Below are 17,263 nucleotides of genomic sequence, written 5' to 3'. Positions count from 1 at the left end.
CCCCCCAGGTCTTCAGCACACAGTCGCTCTCCCTCTCTGGATCTAAAGTCTCCAGCTGCTCCATCGCTCTACGTCATCATCTCTGGCTACATTTCAGGCATCACACGACAGCTTTACTTTTAAAAACAAAAACAAAAGCAGGTTCTAAAAGATAGTCCAGACAAGTGCTGGAAGAAGGCTTTTGAATCTCTAACATGAAAATAAAGCATGGTGGTTTATGGTAGACTTTTTAAATGAATATAGGATAAGTCTTTCAAGAATTGCTCTTAAGATGTGCACTTTAAATTTCTTCATGGGTATATATATGTCACTACATAGAAAAAGTAGCTATCCATGTAGCAGGAAGTAAGGAGCAAGTATCTTTGGAAAGATTTATTTTAGTTCAGATTGCCATCTCCAAATGTTGCTTCTAAAAAAACCCCAGCACATTGAATGTCACCGTGGAGTGTCAGCTATACCCCGTGGAGCTCCGGGTCGACCTGCCACCTCACCTGTCCAGGGTATGATGACCTGATAGAGCCAGAGGTCCAAGTTCCTGAAGGAGAGCCAAACTTTATGATCATATTGCTTGACTTCAGTAGTCTGCATGATACCCTGGGCCCTTGGAGAGAATTCGCTGTCATGTCTTCAGTCTTCTATTGACTGGTTCTGTCCCAGTGCTTGCCACCTGGCTTGTTACTTCTTAGCCCTACATCAGGATGCAGTGGTCCACCACAACCACGCCATGACCAGAAGTTCTTAAAGCGTGGCCCCTGGATCAGCAGATCTGTGCCACTTGGAATTGGCTAACATGAAAATTATCAGGCCACATCCCAGATATCAGAACTCTGGGTGTGGGCCAGTAGGTTGTGTTTTAGCAAACCTCCAATGGAATTCTGATACTTACTAGGATTTTTGAGAGCCAGTGTTCTGGGATGAAGTCCCTTTAAGAACCAAAAACCACTGCCATTGAGTGGATTCTGACTCATAGCCACTCGATAGGGCAGAGTACAGCTGTTCTTCCGTAGGGTTTCTGTGACTAACAATCTTTACGGAAGCAGATAGTCTCATCGTTGACCCACTGAGCAGCTTGTGGATTGGTTTGAAACAATATCCTTTCCATTAGCAGCCTGATGCTTAACGCGCTGTGCCACCAGGACTCCTTAATCTGGCCTTATCCACCTTTGTACTGTCTACCTCAGTTACACTGTTGTAGTGGGTTGCACGCTGTCATACTCTGTTCACAGTCTCCCTGGTCCTGAGTGCCCTCTTTCTGTTTGTCTTGGTTCTAGTCCTCCCTGAGTCTTTTTCCACCTTCCTTGAGTCATGCTTTCATGTGTACCTTGTCTAAAAGGGTCTGAATCCAGGGACTCTTTCTAAGGTTCCAAGTTACCCTCACTCCCCTACCCTGCCTGGTCCTCTCCCATCCAGACAAGGATTTGGGGTGTGCAGCTCAAGATCCCAGGCTAGCAAAGTTCTGTCTTCTCTAACATAGCAGCAGCAAGCTTGCCTTCCTTCTTTTAGGGAGAGCAAGCAATAATTGCTATGGATTTGAGGAGCATTCTTCTCACAAAAACAACAAAAAAGGGATGAGTTCAGTTCTTTGAAGGCAGTCTGTGTATGCTGTCTCAAACAGGACTTTGAAAGTAGCCTGCTTCTCCCTCAGCGGTCAGTGAAAACTAAATTGCTGATCAGTCCACTAAAGAATTTGTTTGGAAATACAGGGTCTAGAATATCTGCATGCGATCAGGGGCCAAAAATCAAGAGACCTATGAAACACACACATAGAGTGGTCTGTGATTATAAAGCATTTAGTATCACATATAAAGTCTGGTATTATGTACCATGAAAAAGAAATCTATAGCAAAGAGCTACTATTGCATTCCTGTAGGTTATATAGCCACATGGTCATTTGCTTTGTTTTCTGGCTTATTCTGGAAAATAATTAGAACAATGTTCTCTGCCTTTGGCTGTTTTAAGAAAGAGATGTAAGGTTTCCTAATCTGCTCTACAGATGACGCTTTTGGCACAGTGGGTATGAAAGAAACGAAAACCGAACTCTACACTCTTTCAGGCATGCTCCTTCTCTCAGGAGAGCCAAAGCCATGTGTCAGTCCTTCCCAGTGTTGGATGTGGTCTTTTCAAAAATGTTTATTAAGCTCTTTGTTTCTTAACAGGTTTGAACTTAATGGACTAGCTTTTGTACCATGCAGTGGTAGTAGTTTAACTACCACAGAGGGGGACCCTCAACAAGGGAAGGGTCAGGGTACATCTGATCTTGAGAGATTGGCTCTGTGGTCCCAGATGAACCACTACTTTTAAAAAACCGTGTATGTTAAGTAATTTACCAACACACCTCAAATCTAATCGCACTTATAATGTAGAAAACAAACAAAAAATAAATTTAAGATACAGGATGGCAGCCTCTATACTGAATTACACATGCTGACTTGCTTTGAACTGGATTAACTTTTTTTTTTTTTTTTTAAGTTTTTATTGAGTTGAATCAAAGTTTACAGGGCAGATCATTAGTTTTACACTCAACAACTCATGTACTTTGTTTCATTACAATGATCATAATCCCCTCCATGTACCATCAGTTAACAGTGTTTATGTATTCACGTTTTTTTTTAAACCCTCAGGCATATAATTTACTCCACTAAAAAGTGAATTAACTTTTTAAGAGTGGTTTTAGATCTTTAAAAAAAAAAATTGTGGAAAATATAGTGTTGTTATTGTTGTTAAGTGCCTGTTGAGTTGGTTCCAACCCATAGTTACCCTGTATAGGGTTTCTGAGGAGCAACTGGTAAGCTTGAACCACCAACCTTGCGGTTCAAAGCGACCTTGCAGTCCAGAGGCCACACCCTCAGTGCCACACCAAGACTCCAAAATGGGGCTTCACAAAGTTCCTTGAAAAATGGATTTTTTTTGGACTCTTTGAAGCCCCCTCGTATATACAACAGGGTGCTTCAAAGTCTGGAAAAACTCCAGGTTTTCCAATTCAACAGTTTTCTCACATGTACTATTAAGTGATATTGACTACTTTCATCATGTTTTACAACTATGACCAAATTATTCCACAACTATTAAGAGAAAGTCAGTGCCCCCTTAAACAGTGACTCCCCCTTTTCTTTTCCCCCGCACCTGAAAGCTTTGACATGTATACATTTCCTAGTTTGTGTTGCAGGATCACATAATATTGGACCTTTTGTGGCTGACTTGTTTCATCTGGGTTCATCTATGTTGTAGTGTGTCAGGACATTTCTCTCTCTGACTGAGGATTTGTACCGTTCATCTGTTGATGGACATTTCATTTGTTTCCACCTTGTTGCTATTGTGAATGGTGCTGCAGAGAACACTGGTGTGCAGGGCTTACTCTGTGTTCCGTTTTCCATTCTTTTGGAGGCATACCTAGGATGGCATTACCGAGCCATACAATAGCTCCGTGTTTCTCTTTTTCAGGAACCACAACTTGTTTTTCCTAGCGGCTGTGTAGCTGGGGGTTCTGCCTTTTATAAAGGCTGTTTGTGTGCTTGGTGGCCCCAGGTGCTCTCAGCTCATGGTCTGCTGTCAGCATTGGTCCATGCCAGCTTCCTCGTCCTTGTTGGCTTATTTGCTCATTCCCATTATCTCCTACACCCACGATAAAATGCTTGATGAGAACCCTCCTGTTTGTAAGGGTTCCAGTAAAAGATATATTGTTGTTTTGTGTGCACATTTAATTTTGAAAATTTTTGTAAATAGCATTTTGCCATATATTTTATTGTTTTTTCACTCACACTCTTTGTAGGTTCTACTATATTGCTGTATGTATAGACAGCATGCTGCTTCTACCTACTGCAGAGTACTCCCTGATGTTCACACCCATTTTACCATCCCCGTCCCCCTCCACACACACCTCCATCCCATCTGGGGCACAGATGTCCAATTGGCTCTAACTCTCCACTACCACAAACGATGCTTCAGTGAGTGACCTGACATGAGTCCGTGTGGTATATATTAGAAGTGAGATTCCAAGATTTTATGGCAGAGTCCTGGTGGCACTGTAGGCATAAGCAGTGGAAGGCTAATCACGTGGTCGGTGGTTCAAACCTGCCGGCTGCTCCTCAGAAAGCCTACACAGGGCCACTGTGAGTCTGAACCGACTCAATAGCACTTAACAAGAAGTTTAATTTAATCAAGTGTGCCAGCCTGCACCCCAGAAAGCTGTCAAGGTTGAAATGCCATCCCTGGAATGGTGTTAATTCTCCTCCCAAAGAACTGGGAAAGTGTAAACACACTCCATATAAAAGAAGTTAGAAAGATTAAGAGGTTTAGGGAAATGAAAGAAAGGTTTATTAAGTGAGACATTCTTACAGAGAGTGGTTAAGAACAGGCATCCACCTTGCAGAAGGAAAAGAGGTGACGCTGCAACACAATCTGGCTTCTTTATTTTATTCCCTTTGTCAGAGGAGTGGGCTATCAGTGCCCGGAGAAATGGTCCATATACAGTTCCTTGAATCCTGTTTCCTGGAGTTTCAGCCTATCATCAACTAACTTTGTTTTTCTTAAAATGGTTTTTCTCTCACCTACCTCTGCCCCTCTTAACTAACCTGGCCATATCCACTTCCTGGTGTGGTGCTGTATGATAAGCACTGGACTGGTAACCTCAAGGGAGGCAACTCAAATCCATCAGCTGCTCCTTGGAAGCCTTACGTGGCCACTATGAGTTGGAATTGACTCAGCGGTCCTCAACAACAACTTCCTAACTTATTGCCTGTGTGATAATTGTGATGGGATACTTTTGAGCAACAAACTTTATTGCATTAGAAAGTTGAACAGTGAATAAGGAAGACTGTAGAAGAATTATGTATTTGAGTTATGGTGTTGGGGGAGAATATTAAAAATACCAGGGACTATCAGAAGAACAAGCCAATCTGTGTTGGAAGAAGTACAGCCAGAGTGCTCCTTGGAAGCCAGTGTGGCCAAACTTCGTCTCTCATCGTTCAGACATGTATCAGGAGGGACCATTCCCTGAAGAAGGATATCATGTTTGGTATAATGGAGGATTGAAGAAAAAGAGGAAGCCCCTCCTATGATAAGGATTAGCACCATGACAGCAGCAAAGGGGTTCATTGCTACATTTGAGCCCATTACTGCTGCCACTGTGCCAATCCATCTCATTGGGTGCACCTCAAATGAATTCATTCTTTTACGGTCTTCTTTATTCACTATCTTTTACATGTGTATGAGATTACTGAAAATATCATAGCTTGGGTCAGGTGCACCTTAGTCTTCAAGCTGTCATCTTTGCTCTTCGACACTACAAAGAGGTCTTGTGCAGCAGATTTGCCTAATGCATTATCATTTGATTTCTTGACTGCTGCTTCCGTGAGTGTTGATGGTTGATCTGAGTAGAATGAAGTCTTTGATAACTTCAATCTTTTCTTCATTTAGATGGATGTTGGTTATTGGTCCAGTTGTGAGGATTTTTTGTTTTCTTTACATTGAAGTGCAACCCGTACTTATGGATGTTGTGGTCTTTGATCTTTATTAGTAAGTAGTTTAAGTCCTTTTCACTTTCAGCAAGCAAGGTTGTATCATCTGCTTATCTCAGGTTGTTAATGAGTCTTCCTCCAATCCTAATGACATGTTTTTCTTCATATAATCCATCTTCTTGGATTATTTGCTCAGCACATAGATTAAATAAGTATGTGAAAGAATACAACCCTGGTATGCGCATATACACAGTGTTGGAAAAATTGTTGTTAAGTGCTGTGGACTCAAAGCAACCCTGTTTTCAAGGAGCAGCTGATGGGTTTGAACCTCTTACCTTGCAGTTAGCAGTCTAATGCTTAGCCTACAGCACCACACCAGGGATCCTAGAATATGGTAGACAGTGAATACTGGAGTGGATGTTGTTGAACAACAGAGAAGTCTTTATCACAGAACATTTTCAATCAAAGAATAGCCACAGCTGCACATAGGCCTAGAACCACCAGGACAAGACTTGCTGACTTGAACTAACACAGTACGCAGGACCAGTCCGCTGCCAGCTTATCTCGGGAGAGGGCAGCCGAGCAGCAGCTGGAGAACTTGTGACTCAGAGGAAGTGAGAGGGGAGGCCTTTGTGGGAGATAAAAGCACTGCATTTTGATAAATGATAAAGTATAACCGAAAATACCAGAATCTTATTTTGGATAAAATGTGGCTACTCTTAGGAGCACATAAGTTAAACAAAACAAGGAAATCAAATCAGTAAAGAAAATAAGCCTTAAAAAGGACAGACTCCATACTTGGCTCAGTTCATACTCTCTGGTAATCCTATAAAGAATATGTACTGGTACTCGGCTTGCTGCCATGTGTCTCTAAACAATTGTTTGAGTCAAATAATACCTTACGTGCTCTATTTAAAATAGGCACAATTATATCGTTAATATAAAGAGGGCTTTTGTGACTCATTTTGTGCAGTGAATACGCATTCCCCAATTTATTATTGATGTGAAGGTTGGTATTCTTCTAGATGTTTCTCATTCCTACATGCCTTCCCTGGGGGATTTCATAAAAGTCCATACTTTCAATACCGCCTCTTTATGAGCCCACCTGGATAATGCTCAGCCTCCTCCTGCACATCTTGAATTTACTCAGGTTGGCCACCTCTGCTTCCTCCTCTTCTGATGTGCAACCTCCCACCCTTCCCTTCCCCACTTCCCAGCTAGAAACCCAAGGGGCAGTCAAGCTCCTAGTGTAGCCTGAGGTTAGACTCCTAGGTCCTCTATGTGGGAGCAGGCTAGTGCGGCCCCACGGCTGCCACCACAAGTATTTCAAGGCCGGGAACCTGCTGGGAGAAGTGTGACCTTTTGTGACTATGTATTATCAGTGGGTGTAACATGGCTGGGGTTCCTCTAACTTGGGCCAGCTGTCAAGACACCAGATGTCAGGAGTCTGGCGGGGAGGCCACCCCACCATGTTCATCCCACTGATGTCCTTGACTCCTTGTTGGGTGCTCGCAGAGTAAACTAAAATGAAGGCAGCCTTGATTAGAATCTGTGGGATAATATGCCCATCCTCCAACAGCATCTGGTGGTTTCCAGCACACATCTCCCTTTCCCTTCTGAGCAGCTTTCCTGCCAGCTGTAGATTTTACTAACAATAAACTAGCAGACCATGAGTATCTGCCATGACCTTGGCACTGCCCTAAGTCTTATTTATGCCTTATAAGTGCCACTGTGGTAGTGGTGTGTCGGGGACTCGGTCTGACTCATAGTGACCCTGTTTATAGGTGTCTGAGGCTATAACTCTTTACCGGAACAACAAGCCTCATCTTTGTCCCATGGAACCACTGGTGGAGTAAAACTGATGACCTGTGGTTAGCAACCCAATGCATAACCCACTATGCTACCAGGGTTCATTAGCACTGCACTGTTGTTAAGTGCCGTTGAGTTGGTTCCGACTCATAGTTATGCTCATTTAACTGTGGTTCCCGTAGTCTTCGGATCAAGTTTTAAGCTCTCTTCCAAAATAAAACAAGACTTCTGCCAACCTTCACCAGCCTTACCTAACAGCCTTTTTCTAGTGTCACTGCCTCCCCCTGGAGTGCCCCAAACTTTTGCCTGTTGGACACGGCTCCTTATAGGGTCAGTTCAGACACTGCCTTTCTAAAATGCATTCCCACACTTAGCTCTGTGTGCCCTGGCACCTGCACACATGTACTCTTCTGTACTTACGGCTACTCTACATGTCTGTTTACGTGTCTGTTGTATACGAGCAGCAGATTTCTGGTGGGCTGGACTGGACACTGTACTTTCTGCCTCACTGATTCCGGGGTTAGAAGGCAGGAACAGTGGGTAGGTGAATGGACAAGCTTGTAGGCATTTTGTAAACTGAAATGAGTGTAACACCAGTACTGGTTTCAAAATTAAAAATAGCATGTGAACAAATGGTCAACAATTTAAAACAAAGATGAGAATGTAAGGGGGAAGGGAAACAAGATGAATGGAAACAGAGCAACAAGAACAGAAAGAATGAGTGTGCTCATGCATCGTGAAAAATGTAACCAATCTCATTCAACAACTTGTCTAGAAGTTGTTGAATGGAAGCCTAACTTATTATATAAACCTTTGCTAAAAACACAAACTACTACTTAAAAAAAAGATTTAAAATGAGCCCTAAGCCAACTGTTGAGTGTACAGTAGTTCTAGGGTCTCCTTTCACTATAAACTAACCATTCACCTGTCTAAACACCTTTTACATTAATATTGTCACAGCACCCTATTCCTTTGTCCTCCAGTTCTCAAAATTTTTCAAGAAACATCTGGTAGCATAGTGGTTACGAATCGGGCTGCCAACCTCAGGGTCAGCAGTTTGAAACTACCAGCTGTTCCATGGGAGAAAGATGAGGCTTTCTGCTCCTGTAAAGATTTACAGCCTCAGAAACCCTGTACAGGGTCACTATGAGTTGGAACCGACTCCACGGCACATAACAACAACATCATGGGATGGCTGATACCTGATGTATTGTAAACAGGATAACCCTGTTTAGCTATTGTGTTCTCCAGGATAAAATTCAAAGGAAATTGATGTTTGCAGAGTCTAACTTGATCAAGATTATATGAAATCGCTTCAGCTATATGGAGCATCAGTTTCCTTTATTTTCTAGAAAATGCTTTCATCGAATGACCATTTTCCCTCTGAAAAACAAAAGATGATGATGATAAATAATGCAAAGTTCTTGTAGACAGCTTACATTGCTTTAGTAATTACGTTTGTATACTCTGAAAATATGCGTTGAAGTTCATGCAAAAGTTTGAAAAGGTTAACCAGCTGAAAAGCTTAGAAGTTATGCCTGCTTGTGAAAACCGCAGAGCGTAGTGGGATCATCGCCTCTACATAGGTCTTTATACTGGGGGGTTCATCCTGTGACAGGATACAGACACATCTCCAAAGTGTCGCCAGATCTGGGTGTAGCTGCTGCCTGTCATTTAAATCTCCTCCTCCTAACACCTTCCTTGACCACCTTAGAAAAAGTAGCCTCTTCTGCCTCCCTCCACTCTCTTCCCTGGCTCCTCATGCTCCAATATCCCACGAGCCTTGGGAGATGCCTGACTCTCTCAAGAGACTGTGAGTGCCCTGCGGGAGAACCTTGGGCTGTGTTACTCACTACACCCAGAACAGGGTATGGAGGACTGAACATTTGGGCAAGAAAGCACTCCAAGTACTTTGTCAAACAGTCATTGAAAACTCCATGGAGCACAGTTCTCCTCAGCCACACTTGGGGTCTCCATGTAGCTATAGCAAATGGTTCCTAGCCTGTTGTTATCAGTTGCCATAGAATTGATTGTGATTGACGGCAGCCCCCGGTGTGCAGAGTAGAACTACTCCATAGGGATTTCAAGGTTGTGACTTTTCAGAAGCAGATAGCCAGACCTCTCTTCTGAGGCGCTTCTGAGTGGATTCAGACCACTAACCTTGCAGCTAGTAGTTGAGCATTTCACCATTTGTGCCAGCCACGACTCTCCATGTTGTTCTAAAAGTGCCGTCAAATTGGTTCCAACTCGTAGCGGCTTTGTATTAGGGTTTCCAAGGAGCGACTGGTGGTTTGAACTGTTGACCTTGTGGTTCAAACCAACTTTGCGGTCCAGTGCTTATCCTACAGTGTCACCAGTGCCGTCAAATTGGTTCCAACTCGTAGCGGCTTTGTATAGGGTTTCCAAGGAGCGACTGGTGGTTTGAACTGTTGACCTTGTGGTTCAAACCAACTCTGCGGTCCAGTGTTTATCCTACAGTGTCACACCGGGACTCTCCATATTAAGGTACAAAATATCAGAGTTATTTGCATGCCATGTTAGCTCAAAGGTATGATGATTCTTTGATATAAAGATGAAAACAGATTGCACTATGCTAAGATTCAGTTTCTATATTACAGATTAATCTTAAGAGGGGATGCAAAGTTGACCTGGTATTTACCACAGAGCGCTATGATCCACAGGTAAGCCACCCCAAATAGGGAACTCTATCCCATCAGCAGTAATCCCTATGAATATGGGTTCAAAAAAAAAAAAGTGGAAAGCATTCTACTGACCTGGGTTATATTCCTTGTTGAGATTTGTTTTTAAGAATTAGAGAACAGAGGTAGGCAAGAACTCAGGATTCAATTATTCCAACTCCATGGCTACATTTAAAACAGCCCACATCCCCATTCTCCCCCATTCCTTTGTCCTTGGGAGACAATTTCACAGTTCCTTTTGCTGGCCCTCCCAAGCACCTCAGAGTCCTTAGAGTGACTCACCCTCAAATGCCAACCTGCTTCTCTTTCTGTCAGCTGGTGACATTTCTGATCAGCAGGCCAGCATAGCAAGCGGCATGAGGCCTTCTATGAAACACAGCATGGCATCATGCCAGCGGCAACCACTAGCAGCCTCACTACGATACTGCCCAAGTAGGCCATGTTTCCTTTTTTTCCGTTGTCAAGAAGACAGTAAACAGAAAACTTATACAGTATAAAAATTAGAGCCAGATGAAGTTCCATGTGCTGAGCCAACCTGGGAGGTCGCAGTCAGCACATGGGTGGGGACGAGACCCAACCAAATCCTCTTTTGTTGTGGGTGAGTCAAAGCTTCTGGAATGAACAGGCAGCGTCCAGCATTAAAGTGTCTCATGGTGACAGAGTTTTGGAGGTGAAGCATAAACTCCTGAACCCGATGGTTCTGGAAGAACGCACACTTATTTGTCTCCAGAAACAAGTTCCAACACGGCAGCACGATGCTCTGACTTTGATTATTACCTTAAGAATTTAAACAGTTTCTTAAAGCATTTAGGAAGATATGTCTTTACCCTCTAGTGTTGTAAACGGAAAGTGTAAAATTAAAGCTAAAGGGAAACAATTACTAGATTATTTTGACCTACAATATGTTGTGTCTGGGTTTGATTCTGTGTTAAAGCACAGCTAGCTAATTTCAGTGTTCCATTTCAGAGGGTGAATGAGAGTTATTTCATCTTCAGGCAGTTGCTTTGATTCTGTGGAGCTGTTGTGAGGAACAAAAAGGGGTAATATCTGATTGCTTGTCTCTTCCCCAGAAATGGCTTCAACATCAAAGGAGACTGTAATCAGTCCTGTCTTCTGCCTTTTGATATACCCCTTCCTGAAGGATCCCCATCACTTTTCTTTCTCTGTAGCTGCACTGACATTTAGCATCTTCTTGCACCACTGAGATTCCCTTTCATTCAAAACTAGCACCCACAAGAAGTTGCTTGTTGGAAATCCTATTTCAGTTTTTTTTCATTAGTTCTTAAAATAGACTTATTAAGGAGATCTGATTTTTATTTGTTTCCTTGTGGGCTTTTTTTCTTTTGAAATCTAATTTTGTTTGTTGTTTTATCTGGGACTCCACAAGTTTAAACAACTGAAAAATCTAAAAGAAAGTTACTGTCCCAGCGACTCCACCAACTACATCGTAGAACAGGAATTCTTGACCAGAGGCTCTGGATGGGTGTGAGGGGAGGGTGATCTACGAACCTCCTCACATTCTAGGCCCCATGCTGATGATCTGGGAATATGTGTCTTTTCTGGGGCCCCTGGCTTATATTGTGGGTTAACGAACCTGTAACCTAAAAGGGCAAAAAACGATTATCGTAGATGAATTCTATGTCTGAAGTACAGTTGAAACGTCCAACTCTGTTAAAGGCTATATCTATCCAAACCAAAGTGAGGCTGATCCCAGAATGCCCAGTCTATCTATATTTAAATGTGAATGCCAGCAAATCTACCTCAGTCACTGAGATAGTTGAGTCAGTCTTATTTGGATGATCTGGGCCTCCACCTTTCCAGACTGGATCTTGGTGTAGACAGGAATAGAGTTAATGTAGAGCCTAGGTTCTGGGATCAGAGAGCTTTGAGCTCAAGTCCTGACTTACTAGCTGTGAGACATGGAACAATTTCTTTTAAACTTCAATATCGTAACATGTATAATTGGAGGAAGAGGCTGTAACGCCTAAATTAGTAGTCCACCACTTTTCTGTCGTTTTTTTGTACTGTGATGGCTTGCATGCTGGAAGCTGTGCCACCAGTATTTCATATACCAGCAGGGTCCCCCATGGTGAACAGGTTTCATTGGAGCTGACAGACTGAGACAAACTAAGAAGAACCTGGCAATCTACTCTTAAAACCCTTGGCCAGTAAAAACCTTATGAATAGCAGGGAACGCTGTCTGATAACAGTGTCAAAAGATGTGAGACTCATGTTGGAGGGCACTCAAGTTAAGACTGTGGAAGAGCTGTCGCTTCAGAATCAACCTTAATGACGTGAACAAAGTAAAGCTTTCGGGACCTCATTTGCTGATGTGGCATGAGATAAAATGAGAAGAACTATTTCAAACACTCATTAAAAATTGGTAAATGAAATGAATGTAGAAAAATTGGAGTCATCAAAAAAAAGATGAGATGCACAAATACTGATATCCTCGGCATTGTTGTTGTTAAGTGCCATCAAGTCACACTCAGTGACCCTCTATAAGATTTCCTAGGCTGCAAATCTTTATAGGAGCAGAAAGTCTCATTCATATTTATTCCACAGAATAGTGGACTTGAACCACCAACCATTTGGTTCATAGTCCAGTGCTTCTAATGCTAGGCATTAAAATGGACTTACGTTGGACATTTTGAATCAAACAAACATGGTCTACTATGCCAGGAATGACAAATTGAAGAGGAATAGCATCACATTCATTGTCCAAAAGAACATTTCAGGATCTATCATGAAGTACACTGCTGTCAGTGATAGGTTAATATTCATACTCCTAGAAGGAAGACCAGTTACTATGACTGGTAGTCAACTTAAAATCAGTTAATATGACTGTTACTCAAATACTAACGAGGAAGAAGTTAGCAATTTTTGCCACCTTCTGCTGTCTGAAATTGATTAAACATTCAGTTAAGTAGCATTGATAAGTACTGATGATTGGAATGAAAAGTTGGGAACAAAGAAGAATGATAAGTAGCTGTCAAATATCACCTTGGTGATAGAAACAATGCTGGAGTTTGCATGAAATCTTTGTGCGAGATGAATGACTACATCACTGGAAACACTGTTTTGTAGCAATATAAATTGTAACTGTACGGATGGAGCTCACTGGATGGAATACACAGGAATCAAATCTACTACATCTATGGAAAGAGATGATGGAGGAACTCAATATCATCAGTCAGAACAAAGCCAGAAGTTGACTGAGGAACAGAACATCAATTGCTCATATGTAAGTCGGAACTGACTCCACAGCACTTAACAACAACAAGTTTAAGTGGAAGCTAAAAAGCAAGTCCACATAAGCCAAAATATAACCTTGAGTAGCTCCTACCTGAATTTAGAGACCATCTCAACAATAGATGGGATGCACTAATGACTGAGCACTAATGACCAAAAACCAAACAAGTTGTGGGATAACATCAAGGACATCATACATGAAGAAAGCAATAGGTTACTAAAAAGACAGGAAAGAAAGAACATGTACTGTAGCTAAAGAAAATGAAAGAAATGTAAAATAAAAGAACTGAACAGAAGATTTCAAACAGCAGCAAGAGAAGACAAAAGTATTATAATGAAATGTGCAAATAATTGGAGTTAGAAAACCAAAAGTGAGGGAAACGCTTGGCATTTCTCTAGCTGAAAGAACTGAAGAAAAAAATTCAAGCCTCAAGTTGTAATACTGAATGATTCTATATGGAATCCTGATGTGGTGCTGTAGAATATGCACTGGCCCACTAACTGAAAGGTTAGCAGTTTAAACACACCAGCTGCTCCTCAGAAACACGATACAGAGTTGCTATGAATCAGAACTGATTCGATGGCACTAACAACAACAGCATGGGCAAAATATTGAATAGTGGTGCAGGAAGCATCAAAAAGATGGAAGGAAAACACAGAGTCACTGTACCAACAGGATTGGTTGATACTCAGTTATTTCAGGAGTTAGCATATGATCAAGAACCCACCATATGAAAGGAAGAAGTCCAAGCTGCACTGAAGGCATTGATGAAAAGCAAGTCTACAGAAGTTGATGGGGTATCAATTGATGTTTCCACAAATGAATGCAATGCTCTAAAAACACTATGCCTAGAAATTTGGAAGATAGCTACCTGACCAACCAACTGGAAGTACTCATATTTGTGCCTATTCCAAAATAAGCTGACCCAACAGAATATACGAATTAATGAACAATATCACTAGTATTGCATGCAGGTAAAATTTTGCTGGAGATAATTTAAAAATGGTTGTAGTACTACATCAACATGGAACTACCAGAAACCCAAGCCAGATGCAGGAGAGGATGAGAATTGAGGGATAGCGTTGCTGATGTCAGATGCATTTTGATTGAAAGAAGAGAATACTAGAAATATGTTTGCCATGTTTTACTGACTTTGAGAGGTATTTGACTGTATGGAATCATACAAATTATGGATAAAACTGCAAAGAATGGAAATTCTAGAACAGTTAACTGTGCCCATATGGAACCTGTACACAGACCAAGAGGCAGTTGTATTCAAACAAAACAAGGAAACATTGCATAATTTAAAATCAGGAAAGGTGTGCATCAGGGTTGCAGCCTTTCATATTTATTAAATCCTGTATGTTGAGAAAATAATCTGAGGACCTGGATTATATGAAGAAAAACACAGCATCAAGATTGGAGGAAGATTCATTAACAACCTGTGATTTGCAGTTGAAACATTTGCTTGCTGAAAGCCAAGAAAACTTAAAAAGCAGTTAGTGATGATGAAAAAATTACTTCAGTATATATTACACACCTCAGCATAAAAAAACAAAAATCCTCACAACTGATCCAATATGCAATATCATGCTAAGGGGAGGAAAGATTGAATCTGTCAAAGATCTCATGTTACTTGGATTCACAGCCAATTCCAAGAAATCAAGTGGCATATTGCATTGGGCAAATCTGCTCCTTAGAAGTGAGCATGGTGAGGCTTCGTCTCATGTTATTTGGATATGTCAGCAGGAAGATCAGTCCCCGAAGGACATCATATTTGGTAAAGTGAGAAAGCAGAAGTCTCCATAAGATGAAATGACACCATGCATACAGTAATGGGCTCAACTATAGCCATGGCAGTGAGGATGATGCAGGGCTGTGTAGTACTCGGTTCTGGTGTACCTAGGGCTGCTAGCTATGCGTTGGAATTACATTGACAGCAACTGATAACAACAACTCCTAAGTATCACGAAGATGTTACTTATATGAATTGGAGCAGGCTGCTGCTTTTGATACAAGTTCCCAAGCTTCAGGCCCACAAAGCATTACGTTAGTCCACAGTAACTGAGTGAAGTATCCATTAGCCTAGAGGTTTGAGCCAAGCAGTGCTCAACAGGCATCAGTGAAATTTATATATAAGACACCCGATCTTAACAAGGGTGCCATCACAAGGCAGGAGTTTCAACAGTAGCAGAGAGAAGGACTATTTTATTCAGCTGCGAGCACAAAAATCTCCCTTTCTGCAAAGCAAAAGCCATTGCATCTATCAATTACACGTATGAAGGACTCTTCTAAATCCTGTGTGTATGTGATGGGCGGGGGAAAATGATGACAGCCATCATCCTTGTTTCATTCCAAAATCTTTATTTCAGGAAGGTGAGGAACATTTGGGGAAATGTTCTGCTCAAGTGTTTTTCAAGAACCAGAAACCCAGACCTGCCGTCAATGTAACATGCACACGGCTCATTGAAAAGAATAAAAGACAAGAGGAGGATTACCTGCTTTACAAGCAAATGAAGCAACTTAAAACCCCCCTGGATGTCATCAGCATACCTGGTATGAACCACTATCTGGAATTTCTATATTTAGTAGTGTATGTAGTTACTAAATCCTAAAAAGAATAATCACTTACATTTTGATCCCCAAAGTGGCACTTAATACAGCTATAGGATGTGGTAGAAGGTTGTTCGCTTCGACTTCATGATTTAAACAACACTAAGAAGTATCATTATCATTTTCCTGTTCATCTCCCATACAATAATAGAACCTCCACCAGAAGCCATGTGTGTCCCTTCAGTCTGCCCATTTCATGTTCCTGAACCTCTAAGTAAGAGGTCAAGGCTTGCCATGCTCCGGGTGGAGTCCAGAACCTGAGGTGGCCACTTTGGGAACGTTAGGTGACAAGACAGCCCCCAGAGCCTCCACACTAGGTGAGCTTCCTGTCTGTGGGATACCGCAGTGGAGCAGTGTTTATCTCACTTTAGGTCAGTCGCTAATGGCCAGTGGTCCGCTCCCTAATGAGGACTGCGCCGGCCCTGTGAAGTGACTCAGCTGAAGTGAAGCAGAGCTCATTTCTCTGGCACCAGCAGAGCGTGTGGGCAGCACTGAGTCTCAGCACTTACTGGCAAATCCAATTTCCAAAACCACAGAAATCATCTCTGGACTCACACTCGAGTATTAAGCTAGACATCTGACCACCGCAGAGCTTGTGACCCCACATGCTCTCCCAGGGCACCTGTTTGCCCAGATGCTGGGCCATTCCCATCCATCATGGGGGACGGGCAGTCTCCATTCCTGAGCTCACCCACCCCCATTGATTTATTCACACTCTGATTCCATGTTCTTAAAAACCTGGAAACGGGGACACTGCTTTGGATGACACAATACTTTTCTGACAGCTGAGATCAAATCCTGGTCCAAAACTTATGAGAAGCAATTCAGATTCTTAAATTGTTCTAGAACTTGCTTATATTTAATACTTGCTGATATAAATAGGCTAATGACTAATACTTAAAAATCTGTAGTCATTTAGGGATCTTTCCCCCCTTGGGGAAATAGGGTTGGTCTATTCTCCTTAAAATGGAGTCCTTGTGTGGCACTGTAGGATAAGCACTGGACTGTTAGCTAGCCACAAAGTCAGTGGTTCAAACCTACCAGCTGCTCCTTAGAAACCATATACTAGGTTGCCATGAGTCAGCGCTGACTCAACGGCACTTAACAACCACAACAATTCTCCTTAAAACACATATTTTAGAAATTGTCTAGGACTTTCTCTAGGCATATTTGCTATAGGTCACTTTTTTTTTTTTTTTTTGGTTAAGTTACGGTTTTTATTGTGAAAGTTTACAGGGCACATCATCAGTTTCACATTCAACAATTCATATAACTTTTTTCATTACATTGATTATAATCCCCTCCATATATCATCAGTTAAAAGTATTTCTCTTTATCCACTTTAGCTTTTTTTTAAAAAAAAACACACAAACAAAAAACCCACTCCGGTATATATAATAAATTACATCTCCAAAGGGCACATTCTGCAAGTC

General features: G+C 41.8%; 1 protein-coding gene across 1 annotated transcript in view; it reads left to right on the top strand.

Moving 5' to 3' along the window:
• Positions 1–17,263, top strand: part of RARRES1 (retinoic acid receptor responder (tazarotene induced) 1) — an 85,506-nt gene that overhangs the window by 53,234 nt on the left and 15,009 nt on the right. The window contains exons 2-3 of the mRNA XM_006861850.1: positions 9,884–9,946; positions 15,590–15,773. Of these exons, the coding sequence (XP_006861912.1) occupies positions 9,884–9,946; positions 15,590–15,773 (247 nt within the window). The remainder of the gene's footprint in view (positions 1–9,883; positions 9,947–15,589; positions 15,774–17,263) is intronic.

This window comes from Chrysochloris asiatica, unplaced genomic scaffold (assembly GCF_000296735.1).
Source record: "Chrysochloris asiatica unplaced genomic scaffold, ChrAsi1.0 scaffold00043, whole genome shotgun sequence".
In the NCBI taxonomy this organism is placed as follows: Eukaryota; Metazoa; Chordata; class Mammalia; order Afrosoricida; family Chrysochloridae; genus Chrysochloris; species Chrysochloris asiatica.
This window is presented reverse-complemented; position numbering and strand designations above follow the sequence as displayed.